The sequence below is a fragment of the Saimiri boliviensis genome, chromosome 1 (assembly GCF_048565385.1).
Source record: "Saimiri boliviensis isolate mSaiBol1 chromosome 1, mSaiBol1.pri, whole genome shotgun sequence".
NCBI lineage: Eukaryota > Metazoa > Chordata > Mammalia > Primates > Cebidae > Saimiri > Saimiri boliviensis.
The window spans coordinates 10,901,738-10,917,960 of record NC_133449.1 but is presented as its reverse complement, the minus strand read 5'-3'; the positions used below and the strand labels follow the sequence as shown (position 1 = coordinate 10,917,960).

Genomic DNA, 16,223 nt, shown 5'->3' with positions numbered 1-16,223 from the left:
TTATGCTAACAAGGTGACTCAAGTGGCCTCCATGACCTACTCATTTTCCCAGAAGCCCCTTCTAATACGATCACCTTAGGATGATGGTGTTATCATACCATCATTAAGATTTCATATGAATTTTGAGGGAACACAAAATATTCAGACCATAGCACCTATAATCAGCCCAGAATTGATACTTAAGGATTAAATTGTATTTGTTTCCATATGGATATTTAGTTGTTCCAATATTACATATTGACAAAGCTTTCTGTTCCCCACTGGTATATGTTAACTTTTTATATTGTCATTCATTTATCCATATGTGCATAGGTCTGTTTTGGGGCTCTGTGTCTCACTGAGTTGTTTATCTGTTCTTGCCACCAGTAACACATTGCTTTAATTAGCTTGGTTTACCTTGCTTGGTATTTATTGTAACTTCTTAGAATTATGGGTTTATAGAGTTCATCAAACTTGGAGGTAGTTTGGCCATTATTTCTTTAAATGTTTTTTCTCTCTCAGCTCCTGTCTCCTAAACCCCTGTCCCCTTTCTCAGACTTCAGTTACACATGTGTAATCTGCTTCATGTTGTCCCATAGGTAACTGGTACTCTTTTTCCCATCAGTCTTTTTTGTCTTTCATACTTCATTTTGTAGTTTTTTGCTATGTCCTGAAGTTCATGGATCTTTCCTTCTGCAGTATCTATTCTATTTGGCTTCTTTGACTCCACAAAGTTGTTGAGATTCATCCATGATGCATATAAATATTTCATTCGTTTTTATTTTATTCCTTTTTATTATATCCTTATAGGGAGTTGTGACAATTATTTATCTATGCATATATTAATTGGACATTCAGGTTTTTTCTGTTCTCTGTCTCTCTTTTTTTTTTGAGACGGAGTTTTGCTCTTTTGCCCAGGCTGGAGTGAAGCGGCGCAATCTCAGCTCACTGCAAACCTCTACCCGCTGGGTTTAAGCGATTCTCCTGTCTCAGCCTCCTGAGTAGCTGGGATTACAGGAGCCCGGCACCACGCCTAGCTAATTTTTTGTACTTTTAGTAGAGACAGGGTTTCACTATGTTGGCCAGGCTGGTCTCAAACTCCTGACCTCAAGTGATCCACCTACCTCAGCCTCCCAAAGTGCTAGGATTACTAGCATGAGCCACTGCGCCCAGCCCCATTTTTTTTGTCTCTTATAAATAAAACAAGAATTACTGCCTTTATTCTGATGGAAAATATGTATAGTATCTCTTTTTTGTTCTAGTGGCTATATTTACCATTTTAACATGCACATTTACGTTTTCAAAATTAATTTTACTGAGGTATAATAACTGTACAACTGTATTGAGTTATGCAACTTTATTGAGGTATACAAGTTTTTATACCTCTGCAATACTACTTTATAATAGAACTTTATTGAGGTCTAATTTCCATACCATAAAATTCACCTGTGTTAAGTCTATGATTTAGTGAGTTTTAGGAAATTTACAATATTATGCAACCATCACTACCGTCTGATTTTAGAGCATTTCCACCATCCCATAGTGGTTACTTGTAGCCTTTATTGACATTTGCTATTACCCTCTAAGCCCCAGGCAACCATTAATGTGCTTTCTGACCCTATAGATTTGCTTTTTCTAGGCATGTCATGTAAATGGAATCATACAATATGTTGTCTTTTGCATCTGGCACTTTTTCCTTAGCATACTGTTTTTAAGGTTCATCCACGCTGTAATATTTGTTATACTTCATTCCTTTTTAGTACTGAGTAGTATTCCATTGTATGGTGTGGTATAATAAATAATATATCTAGTCTTTGTGACTATTTTTGGCACAGAGCTTCAAAAGCCCCGGAATTTCCTGAGTGACAGGAGTGTCTTTGTTATACCAATGAGCTGACCCAGGTGGCCTCCTGATGGCTTCAGGTTGAGGGCTGACCACTACAAAAAAACCAAACACATGATTAGAAGACTAAGGCTTTCGGCTGCCAGACCTCCTAGGAGAGGGAGAGTTGTCCAGGAAGTAGAGATTGAGTTTAATCATTTGGCCAGTGATTTAATCAATAATGTCTATGTAATGGGGCCCCCATAGAAACTCTGGATATTGACACTCAGTGGAGCTTCCTGGTTGGTGAACACATTGATGTTCTGGTGCCAGGAGAGTGATGCACTTTCATTCCACAGAGAGAGGATGCAGAAGCTCTGTAATCTCTTCTAGACTTTGTCCTGTGTATATCCTTTGTAATAAAACTGTAATCGTAAATATAGCACTATCTTGAGTTCTGTGAGTTACCCTAGTAAATTGTTAAGCCGGAGGAGGTCCTGAATTTGTAGCCAGTAAGTCCAAAATGTAGGGAACCTGGAGATCCCCAGAGTGCAGTTGACTTCTGAAGTGAGGGAAATTTTGTGGAAGACTGAGCTCTTCACTTGTGGGATCTCATGCCCATAAGCCTTGACGTCCAAATTGTATTGCAGAACACCCAGTTGGGGTGTAGACAGTATAGAGATGTACTCCATTTTGTTTGTTCATTTACCAGTTGATGGACATTTGAATTGCTTCCACTTTTTGGCCATTACGACTAGTGAATAATGATGATATGAATATTTACTTATTAGTCTTTGGTGGATATATTTCATTTCTTTTAGGTAGATACATAGGTGTGAAATCCTTGTCTGCTACATTTATGTTTAACTTTGTAAGAAGTTATCAGACTGGTTTCCAAAGTGGTTGTGCCATTTTGCATTCTTACCAACACTTAATATTTTCTGTCTTTTTAGTATAGCTGTTCTGATGGATGTTAAGTGATATGTCATTGTGGTTTTAGTGTGCATTTCCCTAATGACTAATGCTATATATGTCACTTGTAAATATTTCCTCCCGACCTGTGGCTCATCTTTTCATTTTATTAATAGTATCTTTTCAAGCCAGAAAATTTTTATTTTGATAAAATACTATGTATCAGTTTTTTATTTTGTCAGTTATGTGTTTGGTATTATATCTAAGAAACTTTGCCTAGTCTAGGGTCATGAAGATATTCTGTGGTGTTCTAAGGTTTTTGTAGTTTTAACTCTTAAATGGAGGCCTATAATTCATTTTGTATTAATTGTTGCCTATGGTGTGAGGTAAGGGTCTAGAAATATTTACCTTTTTGACTGTAGCTATCTAGTTGTTCAAACTTTTTTTAATTTTTTTCCCCTCAATTGCCCTGGCACCTTTGTCAAAAAAAGTTTTTATTTCTGGATTCTCAGTTCTGTACAGTTGTGTTCAATTGATCTATATATCTTTTTGTATGCCATTAGTCATATTTCACTTTGTTGCACAGGCTGGTGTAGAGTGGTCCAATTATAGCTCACTGTAAGCCTCAAGCTCCTGGGCTCAAGTGATCCTCCCACCTCAACCTACCAGGTAGCTAAGACTACAGGTATACCACCACTCCTGGCTAATTTTTAAAATTTGTGTAGAGACATAGTCTTACTTTATTGCCCAGGCTGGTCTTGAATTCCTGGCCACAAGTCATCCTCTCACTTAAGCCTCCCCAAGTGTTGGGATTACCGGCGAGAACCACCATGCCTGGCCATTATTGTCTTGATTATTGTAATTTTTTTTGAGACGGAGTTTCGCTCTTGTTACCCAGGCTGGAGTGCAATGGCACGATCTCGGCCCGCTGCAATCTCCACCTCCCAGGTTCAGGCAATTCTCCTGCTTCAGTCTCCCGAGAAGCTGAGATTACAGGCACACGCCACCATGCCTAGCTAATTTTTTGTATTTTTAGTAGAGACGGGGTTTCACCATGTTGACCAGGATGGTCTCGATCTCTTGACGTCGTGATCCGCTTGCCTCAGCCTCCCAAAGTGCTGGGATTACAGGCGTGAGCCACCGCGCCCAGCGATTATTGTAATTTTGTAGTAAGTTTTGAAATAATATAAGTCCTCATGCTTTGTTCTAGTTCCAGATTGTTTTGGCTTTTCTGAGTCCTTTGCATTTCCAAATGAATTTTAGGACCTGTTTGTTGGTTTCTAGAAAAGATCCATTGGGACTGAGGTGGAGATTGCATTGATCAGTCTGGGGAGAGTTGCCATTTTGATAATATTGATTATTCCAATCCATGTACATGAGGTGGTCTCTTCATTTATTTGCATATTTCCTGCAGTCATTTAAACACATTTTACACCAACAGACAGATACACACACATACACTCTCTCTTTCTCAATTTGGTAACACCCCCACATGCACCCCCCCTCCCCACATTTGGTAACCAGCCTTATCATGCTGTCCTATTTCTTCCTTCTCTGCATCCTGATGCCTTCCATTTTTAAATTATGTTTCACATAATCCTCTTACTTGGATTTATTCTTTTTCTGCCCCGCCCTCCCCCTGCCAGAGTCTTAACCTCTCACCCAGGCTGGAGTGCAGTGGCACAGTCTCAGCTCACTGCAACCTCTGCTTGCCAGATTCCAGCAGTTCTCCCACCTCAGCCTCCTGATTAGCTGGAATTACAGGCATACGCCACCACGCCTGGCTCATTTTTGTAATTTTAGTAGAGATGGGGGTTTCACCAAGTTAGCCAGGCTGATCTCGAACTTCTGACCTCAGGGCATCTGCCTGCCTCTTCCTTCCAAAGTGCTGGGATTACAGGCATGAGCCACTGCACCCAGCTGTGTTTCATTTTGTCAAACTATAGTCTTGAATAATTTTTTTGAAAATGATCTATTATTTATAAAATTTCATTTTGTCATCTCATTTGTTTTCTTGCCTGCCATATTCTAGAATCAAAATTATTTTCCCCCAAAACTTCGAAGTTATAGATATGTTGCCTTTTATATTCAGTATGTTGGCTGAGAGGTTTGTTGAAAATATGATTCTATGTTTTTGTATATATAACATGTTTTGGAAACAGGATTTTTCTCTTGGATTTCTGAAAATTTAGCCCTAGCTGTGTAAAGTCTCTGTTCATGTAGAGGTTTTCTTGATCTTGGATTTTTAACTTTACTCATTTCTAGAAATTTTTGTTTATTCCTTTGTCATTCTAGTCTGTACTCTCTCTAGAACTGCTTTTAGGTATATGTTGCTTTGTATTTCATCTCTTACTCCTTCAGTGTATTCAGAGTGTTCATTTTCTCAATTTTCTAACTCTAATCTGTTCATCTATCATCAGTCATATAGTGAATTCTTAGACTTCAGGGTTTTTTTCTATCCTCATATCAGCCTGATGTTTAATTGATGTGACATCTCACACACACACACACACACACACACACACACACACACACACACACTTTTTTTTTTTTTGGGGGGGGGGAGACAGAGTTTTCCTCTTGTTGCCCAGGCTGGAGCGCAATGGCGGGATCTTGGCTCACCACAACCTCCTCCCGAGTTTAAGCCATTCTCCTGCCTCACTCAGCCTCCCAAGTTCCTGGAATTACAGGCACATGACACCACGCCCTGCTAATTTTTTGTATTTTTAGTAGAGACAGGGTTTTACCATGTTGGCCGGGCTGGTCTCTTAACTCCTGACCTCAGGTGATCCACCTGCTCAGCCTCCCAAATTGCTGGGATTGCAGGTGTGAGCCACTGCAGCTGACCAATTTTACATATTTAAAGCTGTCTTCGGTTTGTCTTATTAAACATTTTCTTGAATATTAATTTTGTTTCTCAAATTGCCATTTTTCTATTTCATGATGTTGGTTTTTCTCAGAGATTAATTCTTAGTTTTATCTTTTTCCTGTTTGTGTGTGGAAGACTTTTGTGTTTGTATTGCTTGTTTCTGGGAGGGGTGTGACATGTTGTTTGGTAGAATGTACACATAGGTTTTCTTCTGACATTGTGGTTTCTCTGTCTTTTGCGGGGGGGCAATAGCAACCTGGATTGGTATCTTCTTTCTCTGGTCCCAGTGCTACTGCTGTAGTCTCAGTACATAGAATGTCTCTTGTTTATCATGAACAAGGTAATGGGAAAGGGGAGAGGAGTTAACCCTGTTCCAAATATGGCTACTAGTGACTCATTCTTTCCATTGATAATGAGGCTTATTACCTCTTCTTGTATCCATTGAATCTAGTATTTCTAGATTTTTAAATTGCTCCTACCTCCTCAGCTGTTTGTGTGAGTTATGTGCAGGTAGTTTGTCTAATTTTCAGAAAGTTTTCTTTAAACTATAGTGAATTCTTCTGTCATTCTTTCACCTTTTATGTTCCTTGTTCCTGTTCTGTTTCTTTTTTTAAATGTTTCTGTTTAAATAGTTTCTCCTGTATTGTGTTCTCCATAAGGGTAAATATTCATTTGTGCTTGAATGAGGTACCCATATAAAAATTTTTTCTAGCTCATAAATTTTAACTTAGTTTTGGTTATAAAATAGTTTGCCTTTTTCAATAATAATAACTTTTTAAATTTTTGTTCTAATTATGGTTTTGGGTTTGGGTTTTTTAAAATGCTCCCTTTTCCTTTTATTTTCCAGCTCTTTTATGCCTTTCAAGATGATAGGTATCTGTACATGGTAATGGAGTACATGCCTGGTGGAGACCTTGTAAACCTCATGAGTAATTATGATGTGCCTGAAAAATGGGCGAAATTTTACACTGCTGAAGTTGTTCTTGCTCTGGATGCAATACACTCCATGGGTTTAATACACAGAGATGTGAAGCCTGACAACATGCTCTTGGATAAACATGGACATCTAAAATTAGCAGATTTTGGCACATGTATGAAGATGGATGAAGTAAGTAAGCAATTTTTTTTTTAAATGCCAGTGTTTTGAGGGACAAAAATAAATGAAATACATCATATCAGGTCTTCATAGTTTTGAGCAAAGATAAATTTAGTTTTCATAACTATAACAACCCAAACAAGATAAAACCAACTTAAAACTTTTTTTTAGCAGTCATTTATGTAGCTATAGAGTACTCACCAAGAAAAGTAAAAGCTTAGCTAACTTAGTTATCTTCTTCATAGACTGTTGACAAGCATTTGCTGCCAATCAGAATTGGTACATGTTTATAATCTAGGTGAAGAAGGACACAAAATCTAAATTAAGGTAAATGGGTATTTCCACCACCATTGTTGTTTCTGCTTTTTTTTTCCCCCTCTAAAAGAGGAGGTAAAAGTAAGTAAAGAATTTTTCTTACCACCTCCTGCTCACTCCCTCTGCGTCAACTATGCAGAATAAATTTGGGAACATCGTCTACTGTGATGCTTTACTTGTTGATCAATTCATATGATGTTTAATAGTTTCAGTGGCATTAACCTTGTAGCTAATTATGATATTGATTTATTTTGGTTGTAAAATTTATATATCTTGCCCTTTTCTCTGTAAGTGTGCAGTAATTCTTGATGGAGAGGGATCGGGTTTTATTTCCTTTGTATTCCTTTGTTGGACCTAGGAGGTGACTTATAAATGTTAATATATATTGACAGCAAACTGTATTTCATCTTTTGTATGTTTTTCATAAGTTTCCAGTATGCTTATAAAGCTAATCTTATTTCTTGGTAGTTACCTAGTCAAATGTTTCTTTTGAGTTAAGATAATTTTCTCTCTACCTCTTAACTTACTCGTGCCACCTGTATGACACTCACTTTTATTAATGATTCTACCTTTATCAGCATTCCAGCTTCTTCCAAGCTCATCTCAGATTTTACCTTGGCTTTAGGTTCTTTCTAATAATCCTAACCTGACTGATCACTCTTTAATGTCATAATGTCCATAATTTCCTCACATAGTCAGAATTCGTGCTATACTTTATAGGCCATTACTTTCCATCTTAATCTACCCAGCTAAAACTTAACATCCCTTTACGTTTTTGGTCTTCTTGATAGAGTCTGTTAGGTAGAGTTTTTTATTGTACCCAAAGCTCCCTCTTGTGGTATTTGGTATAATGTAGTGTGAAATGATTAACAGTGAAAATTATCTTTAATGAAAATGAAGTATGAAATCATTTCCTAATAGAATACTATACTTGTTTATTCCTGATACACATAATAGAAGACATTTTGTGCTGTACTTCCATGAATGTATTTGGATTTTCATTAAACCGAAAACTTTTGGGGCTGGGGTGCAGAGAAGTAAATCGTATCACATGTTTTTAGGGAGGATAAGGGTGGTTAAGAGAAAGGTGTAGAGTAGGAGAATATGGGCAACCGGATAGAATATGGTACCTACAGAATAATTGTATAAGCATGTAAGCAAATACTGAAATCAGCTATTGAAATACTTAAATTGTCTCTTTACAAGGCAAAATTATGGCCTAATTTTGTTTACTATTTTTACTTTAATTTATTATTTCTAATAAAGTTTTAAAATATGGACTACTTCAAGAATTTGCATGTTATGCTTGTGCAGAGGCCATGCCAATCTTCTCTGTATCATTCTAATTTTAGTATATGTGCTGCCGAAGTGAGCACTGTTTACTGTTTTTAAACTCAGGTAGACAGTTGAGTTAATTATATTTCTTGGTTCATAGTTTATTGTCATAAGTAATCAACACAAAGGCCTCATCTTGTTTTCATTTTATATATCCTCCCTTCTCTCTTTCCTCTCCCTAATAGATAGCTACTATACGTTTACCATATGCTTTTGCAGAGTATTAGTGTAGTGTGCATATATGTGTTCTTAGTTGGTATAAACAGTGTCTTGCTATAGATGTCATTTTGTTTACTTTTGTTATCAGCATAGTTTTTATGTCTCTCCCATATAAAGGTCAGTTAGTTCATTGCTTCTTTCTGCTACTTTAGTATCTGTCAATCAGTTTACCTTATTATCCCCTGGATATTGAATTTCTAGGTCACCTCCAAATCCCTGCTAACAACAAGACTGTCTTGAACATCTTTATACATGTCCCATGTATATGCTGAGAAGGGATTCTCTAAGTATAAACATAGAAGTGAAACTACTGTATCAGAGGGTACATAAAGAATTGCCTGATCTCGAGAATGACTGTGAATGTAACTTCTTACTAGTAATGCATGAGAGATCTTGTCTCCCCATATCCTTGCTAATACTTACTATTCAGTTCTCTAAGGGTTACCAGTTCCATTGATATACAGTAGTATATTTAAACAATTAAGTTTATCTTATTGGACTAAGTTAGCCAAGGAAAAAGTAAATAAATAAAAATTACATTAATCTTTTTTTGTTGTTGTAGACAGGATCTCCTCTATTGCCCAGGCTGGAGTTTTGTGGTGTAATCATAGCTACTGTAGCCTGAAACCCCTGGGCTCAGAGATCCTCCCACCTTATCCTCCTCAGGCATTGCACCACCACACCTGGATCATTTTTTAATGTTTCGTAGGGACAGTTGTCTCCCTATGTTGCCCAGGCTGGTCTCAAATTCCTGGGCTCAAGTGATCCTCATGCTTCAGCCTCTCAAAGTGCTGGGATTACAGATGTGAGGCACTGTGCCTGGCCAATTATGTTAATTTTGTAACTAATGATGACAAACCTCTCTTGTATATTTTTCAGTCATTTCTGTTTTGTGAATTACGTGTTTGTATCTTTTAACTCTTTTAAATTGGTTTCCTGTTCATGCACAGGGATTCCTTATGTAATCTAGATAGTGATTCCGCAGATATTGCTGATAACATCTTCCAGTGTGTTACCCATCTACTTCCTTTGAATAGAAATCCTTCATTCTAATGTAGTCAAAGATTTTTTATTTAAACAGATACTCCGCTGTAAAAGTGTTGTTTTACCCCCAACCTCCATTCCTCAAGCAATACTAAGGATAATTATACAATGTTTAAAAACAAAAGAGTTTTTAATTAAAACTATAGTACATCGAATTTATAATTTTCTATTGGTTGTTAACGTGAATAGTGTTATTACAAGTTTAGGATTCAACACTTCATGTGCCTTTGTTTGATTATTGTTACTATACTGAAGCCATTAGAAAAATGTCCATAGTTTTGGCCAGGCATGGTGGCTCATGCCTGTAATCCCAGCACTTGCCAAGGTGGGCAGATTGCTTGAAGCTAGGAGTTCAAGACAAGCCTGGCAAACAAGGTGAACTCTTGTTTCTACTAAAAATACAAAAATTAGCCAGGTGTGATGGTGCGTGCCTATAATCCCAACTCCTTGGGTGCCTGAGGCATGAGAATTGCTTAAACCCAGGAGGTGGAGGTGGCAGTGAGCTGAGATCACACCAGGCCACTGCCTACAGCCTGAGTGACAGAGCAAGACCCTGTCTCAAAAAAAAAAAAAAAAAAAAAAAAAATGTCCGTAGTTTTATTCTCATCCACTTACAGAAGGGATTAGCAAACTAGAACACAAAGGCCTGTGACTTGGTTTTATACAGCTTACATGCCAAAAATAATTTTTACATTGTTAAAAGATTGTTTAAAAAAAAGAAAAATGTGTGACGGAGACCCTGTGTGGCCTACAAAGCCAAAATATTGAGTCTGGCCCTTTACAGGAAAAATTAGCCAGAATTATCTATAATATAGACATATATGCACAAATTATTTTCAGCTATTTTGGCTTCCTATAAAATGTTATGCCATGGATAAAAGCAAAAATAAAATACAACTATAAACTTAAAAGGACTAAAATAACTTGTCACTATCAGAATTAAGAGTAATAGTATCTTATTAAATTATATCATTGATAAATCATATATTACACAACTTTCTGGATGCAGTTCTTCTATTACCCTTATTCTCTCAATAAGAAAAAACTGATCTAAATGTCAGTGAGAGTCACGTTGTAAGATATTTATGTGTAGATTTGTCTCAGTGAAAGCTGAGAGCTACTGCTATATTGGGTTTACTCTGCCTGTCATGCATTTTATAGCAACCTTTACCACCTTTTAAGACTATATTACATGTTAATACTTTAAATTACCTGAAGAGGCTGGACATGGTGGCTCATGCCTGTAATCCCAGCACTTTGGGAGACCGAGGTGGGTAGATCACCTGAGGTCAGGAGTTCAAGACCAGCCTGGCTAACATGGCGAAACCTTGTCTCTGCTAAAAATACAAAAATTAGCTGGACGTGGTGGCGCAGGCCTATAGTTTGAGCTACTCAGGAGGCTGAGGCAGGAGAATCACTTGAACCCGGGAGGCAGAGGTTGTAGTCAGTCAAGATGGTGCCACTACACTCCAGCATGGGTGACAGAGTAAGACTCCGTCTCAAAAAAAAAAAAAAAAACCTGAAAATAGGATACGATTTTTATCCGTTAATATTCTAGTGTATGCCATTTGATTAGATAGAGGCTGTAATTTTTTAAAAGCTAACTAGTAGCTTTTTTTAAAGTTTTTTTTTTAAAAAAGATATGCATTTTCAAAAGATTTCTCAGATTATTTTTAATTTATCAGATTAAATATGTATTTGCTAAATGTATTTGATGTGTTATGGACAAAAATATCATGAATTGAGAGAATTTACTGAAAACACTGAATTTACTGAAAATAAGAATTTACCAAAAACAGAAGCTGTAGATGATTCTCTTAAAAAATTGCATTTACAGTTTTTCTTTTCCACTTTTATAGGAAGCATTTCAATTGTTTTTAGACTAACTCCAAGATTTTCAATTGACCAATTTTTTGTTTTCAGTTATTTATCTCGATATATCATAGTTGTTGTCCATGATAACACATTAAATATATTTAGAAAATACACATTTAAGGCCGGGCACAGTGGCTCAAGCCTGTAATCCCAGCACTTTGGGAGGCCGAGGCGGATGGATCACGAGGTCGAGAGATCGAGACCATCCTGGTCAACATGGTGAAACCCCGTCTCCACTAAAAATACAAAAAATTAGCTGGGCATGGTGGTGTGTGCCTGTAATCCCAGCTACTCAGGAGGCTGAGGCAGGAAAATTGCCTGAACCCAGGAGGCAGAGGTTGCGGTTAGCCGAGATCGTGCCATTGCACTCCAGCCTGGGTAACAAGAGCAAAACTCCGTCTCAAAAAAAAAAAAAAAAGAAAATATATATTTAATCTGATGTATTTAAAATAAAATAATTTAGAAACCTTTTGAAAATGCATACCCAGTTATCCTGCATTCCAGCTTAATACCCTTCATTAGATTTCTGTCATCTACTGAATTAAGTTTGAACTCCTTAGCTTGTCACATAAAATTTCTTCTGATGATGTGACCCCTTGCCTGCTTTTGTACCTATTCTCTATCATTTGACAGTACTTTATGGCTTAGAAGTCTTGAGTTTCATGTAGTTATTTCTGTACTATGATATATCATGATTCTTGGCCTATATATATGCTGTCTAATAATTTGCCTGGCAAGTCCCCATTCATATTTTGAAACTCAGTCCACAGTTTGTCATCTTGTGAAAGCTCCTTAGGTTGGCTTCTTTATCCTTTCCACATGCCTGCCTTGTGAGGCGTTTTCTTATTTTTTGACACTGTACAATGTTCAAGACTTGTCTTATATTTTCTGTCTCAGCTCTGGAATCACCTGCTTCTCCAAGAAGCTCTGATTTTTTTTATTAAAGAATGGCATTTAGAAATCAGTAATTGGGTGCTAGATGTGCTCTTTGCTTCTAGACTGTCATTACTTCTAGACCTTGTCAGCTGACAGAGTTAGGGGGTATGTATTGTATATACTAAATGTACTAAACCATAAACCACATGCACACATGTTTATATTTAATTTTATGTATGTCTCATAATAGCATATTAAAAATCAGGAGTTCATACTGATAACTCTGATTCAAGTCCAGCACCACTAGGTTTATTCTAGTCCCCCTCTTTTTTTTATATATAGTTTCTTTCCTGAACAGTAAAAACCTTGCATCTCATTATCTGCAGTATATTTACTGATATTGCCCACTGTTGGGTGGGCAAAGGCTGGAAAGAAGGGAGTAATGATTGGTATGTGAATGTAGTTAACTATTAGTAACTGCTATTGTATAGTAAAAACTATTGGTAATTACTATATAGAGTATAATAGTTTATAATCAATACAAATCTTTAGTCCTACCTAAGATTTATTCTGCAAGTGGTTATTCACACTGATGGGCAGCCTACCCTTCCAACCTTCATTGTGTGGAACTTTACATTTAGTGGATTTGGATTTCACTGCATTTTCTTGAACCTGTTTATACAAGGTTCTTCTTGTTTCTTTCTTTATGCTCTTTTTTTCCTATCTAACTTGTCGTACTGCCCTGTCTCCTTTTAAACCCTAATTTATCTGTTCTTTACAGCCTAACTTTAGGCCAGTTCTATCTTATCTTGTCCTTTCTTCTCCTTCCTCTGAACCTTTGAATGCTAAATAATTTTTCCTTTGGTTGCATGTGTTTGTGTGTGTGTGTTTGTCTCCAGTAAGGTGATTTTTGTAGCTACGTCTCATATAATTTTTTACAAGTCTAATTTCTATGGATGTATGTGAAATAAGGAAATTTTCTTTAACCTAGTAAGTGTCTATTAGTTTTTCCCCCAACAGAAGTCTAGACTATAGGACAGTCCATGATAAAAATTAATTGTATACCCTGCCTTTTGAAGTCAGGCACTGTCTTGTTCATCATTTGTCATTTGTAATAATCCACACAAAGTATTACTCCCATATGTTGCTCAATTACATCCATAAAATTTATTTTTTAAATTTCTGTTCAAACTAAAATAGCTTTAATTCTCTATTTGCTGTATATGTGGGAAAATAAAACCATTGAATTAGTTCTGCCAATTTGAGAATGAATGAAAAAAATTTTGAAATTAACTCCCCATGTTTAACATATTTTATAGCACTTAAATAAAAAGTGCTATAAAGTTACATAAATTAGGTTTACGAAATAGGTTCAAGCTCCTTTTCTCAAGGTAGCCATAATACTTAGTATTTGGTAGTTTGTATAGCTTCCTTATGAGGAATGTGGGCAACACATTCTTTACTGGGCAGGTGAAGGAAATAAAGGGTACTTAAATTGATCTCTCAAATCATTGCAAGTTGAACAGAACTAGAGGTGAAGAAATGCCATTTAGCACTATACTTCTCTAGTCATTTAATTTTCCAGCATGCAGACACACACACCCCTATAATGGTTATTGTACTTCTCAGAAAGACATCAGAGAGGGATTATTTTATTATCTACTGAAACTAATCACAGATAAGTGGTTTTAAAAAATCATCTTGCCAAATATATTGATACAACAGCTGCATATTTCTAAATGTATAGCTTTCAAACTTAAAAGATCTTTTAAATTTAAAAATTTGATCTATTTTTTTATTTTTCTTCTTGGTAATGTAAGATCCAATTCTTTATTCAACCTCCAAACTGGGGTCCTTTGTTATCTTAATTGTTTCGGTTTATTCTGGTAATATGAAAGCGTCCTTTCTCTAATGATTCTTTTTCCCAAGTCAGAGTCTTTAAGGCCACATTTTGTACTAATCTTATAACTACTTTATAGTGTAAGAATAAGAAAAACAAAAATTGTTGATTTGCATGGAATCTACATTTTACAACCTTTTTCTTCTTTCATTGAGGAAACCTCCTGTATTTTGGGGTTGACAGTTTATTCCTGATCTCCCATCATTTAGGCATTTTAATGCATTTTCCAATGTATTTATTCTTTGTATCCCAAAATCATGTCAGCAGTGAAGTTCTTTTGGTAGCAATATGTAATTACTGTATATCTAGTAATAAATGGATTCATTGCATTTATAAGTGTGTGTTTTTACACTTATCTGTTTTTTCTTTGTTTCCTGTTTATGCAGACAGGCATGGTACATTGTGATACAGCAGTTGGAACACCTGATTATATATCACCTGAGGTTCTGAAATCACAAGGGGGTGATGGTTACTATGGGCGAGAATGTGATTGGTGGTCTGTAGGTGTTTTCCTTTTTGAGATGCTAGTGGGTAAGTAAATATTTAACTTCTTTTTTCAAAACTCTTCTTATAATACTTTAGTTCAGTCAAGAATTTGAGACTGTAAGGAAATTAATTGCCTGTGTCATAGGGAAGAATTGGACTTCTGGAGACTTGGAATTAGTAATATCTGATACAGGGGACTGTTAAGTGGAAAATTAGTACCAAGCCTGATACTGGCATGGTGATTAAATAGAGTAAGTAGAATATAAAAAGAATTTAAAATATATCTCCAGTAGACATTTTTGAATTAAGAAAATATTAGAACAAGAAGCAAGTTTACTGCTTCAGTGGGCCTTCATTCAAAGATTTTCCTTCTTTCTTTCTTTCTTTTTTTTTTTTTTTTTTAAAGAAGGCAGGGTCTTGCTCTGTTGCCCGGGCTGGAGTGCAGTAGTATGAACACAGCTCACTGCAGCCTTGACCTCTCCTAGGCTCAAGTCATCATCCCACTTTGCCTCCCGAGTAGCTAGGATTACAGACACATGCCACCAAAGCTGGCTGATTTTTTTTATCTTTTGTAGAGAGTGGTCTCATCATGTTGCCTAGGCTGGTCTCAAACTCCTGACCTCAAGTGATCCTCCCACCTCAGCCTCCCAAAGTGCTGGAATTTTAGGCATGAGCCACCATACCTAGCCCTCTAAGATTTTCTTACAGGATTTTGTTATAATATTTAATGTAAGACTTAATATTTGTCCCAATAGTAGTAGAGAAGTAAAAATCTCTTTAGTTTATGCAATTATATAATTGATTTTGTAAACTGTATTCCTTCTGTTTACTACTTGCATATATATTTTGTTTGTAATTCTTGTGTAATAAATTATAGAGTGTTTACCATTTGATTATCAAGATAAACACATTTTATAACATTTCAGTTTTAGAAAACTCAGAGGCAAATTTAATTATTTCTTTTTTTTTAACCAAATCAAAATTTGAAAGCCTGAAGTTTTTCAAAACTTTCTTTACATCACAGATTTTGTTCCTAAAGTTTCCCATTTTTAAGTACTAGGATCATAAAAATATTAATACCTTATGGCTAAGGAAGCGAGTGACTGAGTAACTTGGCATGGGGATGAGGGTTGAAAATGTAGCTAAATCCACTTTCCAAGGCAAGTATGTCAAGGCTAGTAACATAATATGAAATTAATTAGAGTTAAAAATAAACTTTTTGGACTTAGAGAATATATTTTCTAAAAGATGACCCTAAAAGAAATGGTAGTATAAAACCTGTATGATAATAGATTATGGTTATTCCTAGAAAATCAGAAATTTTTGGTAAATTGCAAATTTAAATAATAACTACTGTGGAACTTTTTTGTGACGTAAATTGCCTTCTCTTGGTAACTGTCTTGTGTATGTATAGCATTGATCTTGTTATGTTTTGTTTCATGTCGTAGTATGACCTAACTTTATTTTGGACCTTTCAAAGGGAGTCTCTTTGTAC

General features: G+C 36.1%; 1 protein-coding gene and 1 non-coding gene across 4 annotated transcripts in view; one reads left to right on the top strand and one right to left on the bottom strand.

Annotated features, from left to right (window-relative positions):
- ROCK2 (Rho associated coiled-coil containing protein kinase 2) overlaps positions 1-16,223 on the top strand; it is a 151,789-nt gene that overhangs the window by 92,452 nt on the left and 43,114 nt on the right. For all 3 annotated transcript variants that reach the window (XM_074394045.1, XM_010337938.3, XM_074394035.1), the window contains exons 5-6: positions 6,430-6,690; positions 14,629-14,773. In XM_074394045.1, coding sequence (XP_074250146.1) covers positions 6,430-6,690; positions 14,629-14,773 — 406 coding nt within the window. The remainder of the gene's footprint in view (positions 1-6,429; positions 6,691-14,628; positions 14,774-16,223) is intronic.
- Positions 8,263-8,369, bottom strand: LOC120362046 (U6 spliceosomal RNA). Its single transcript, XR_005578053.1, has one exon. It is a non-coding gene; the product is annotated as a U6 spliceosomal RNA (small nuclear RNA).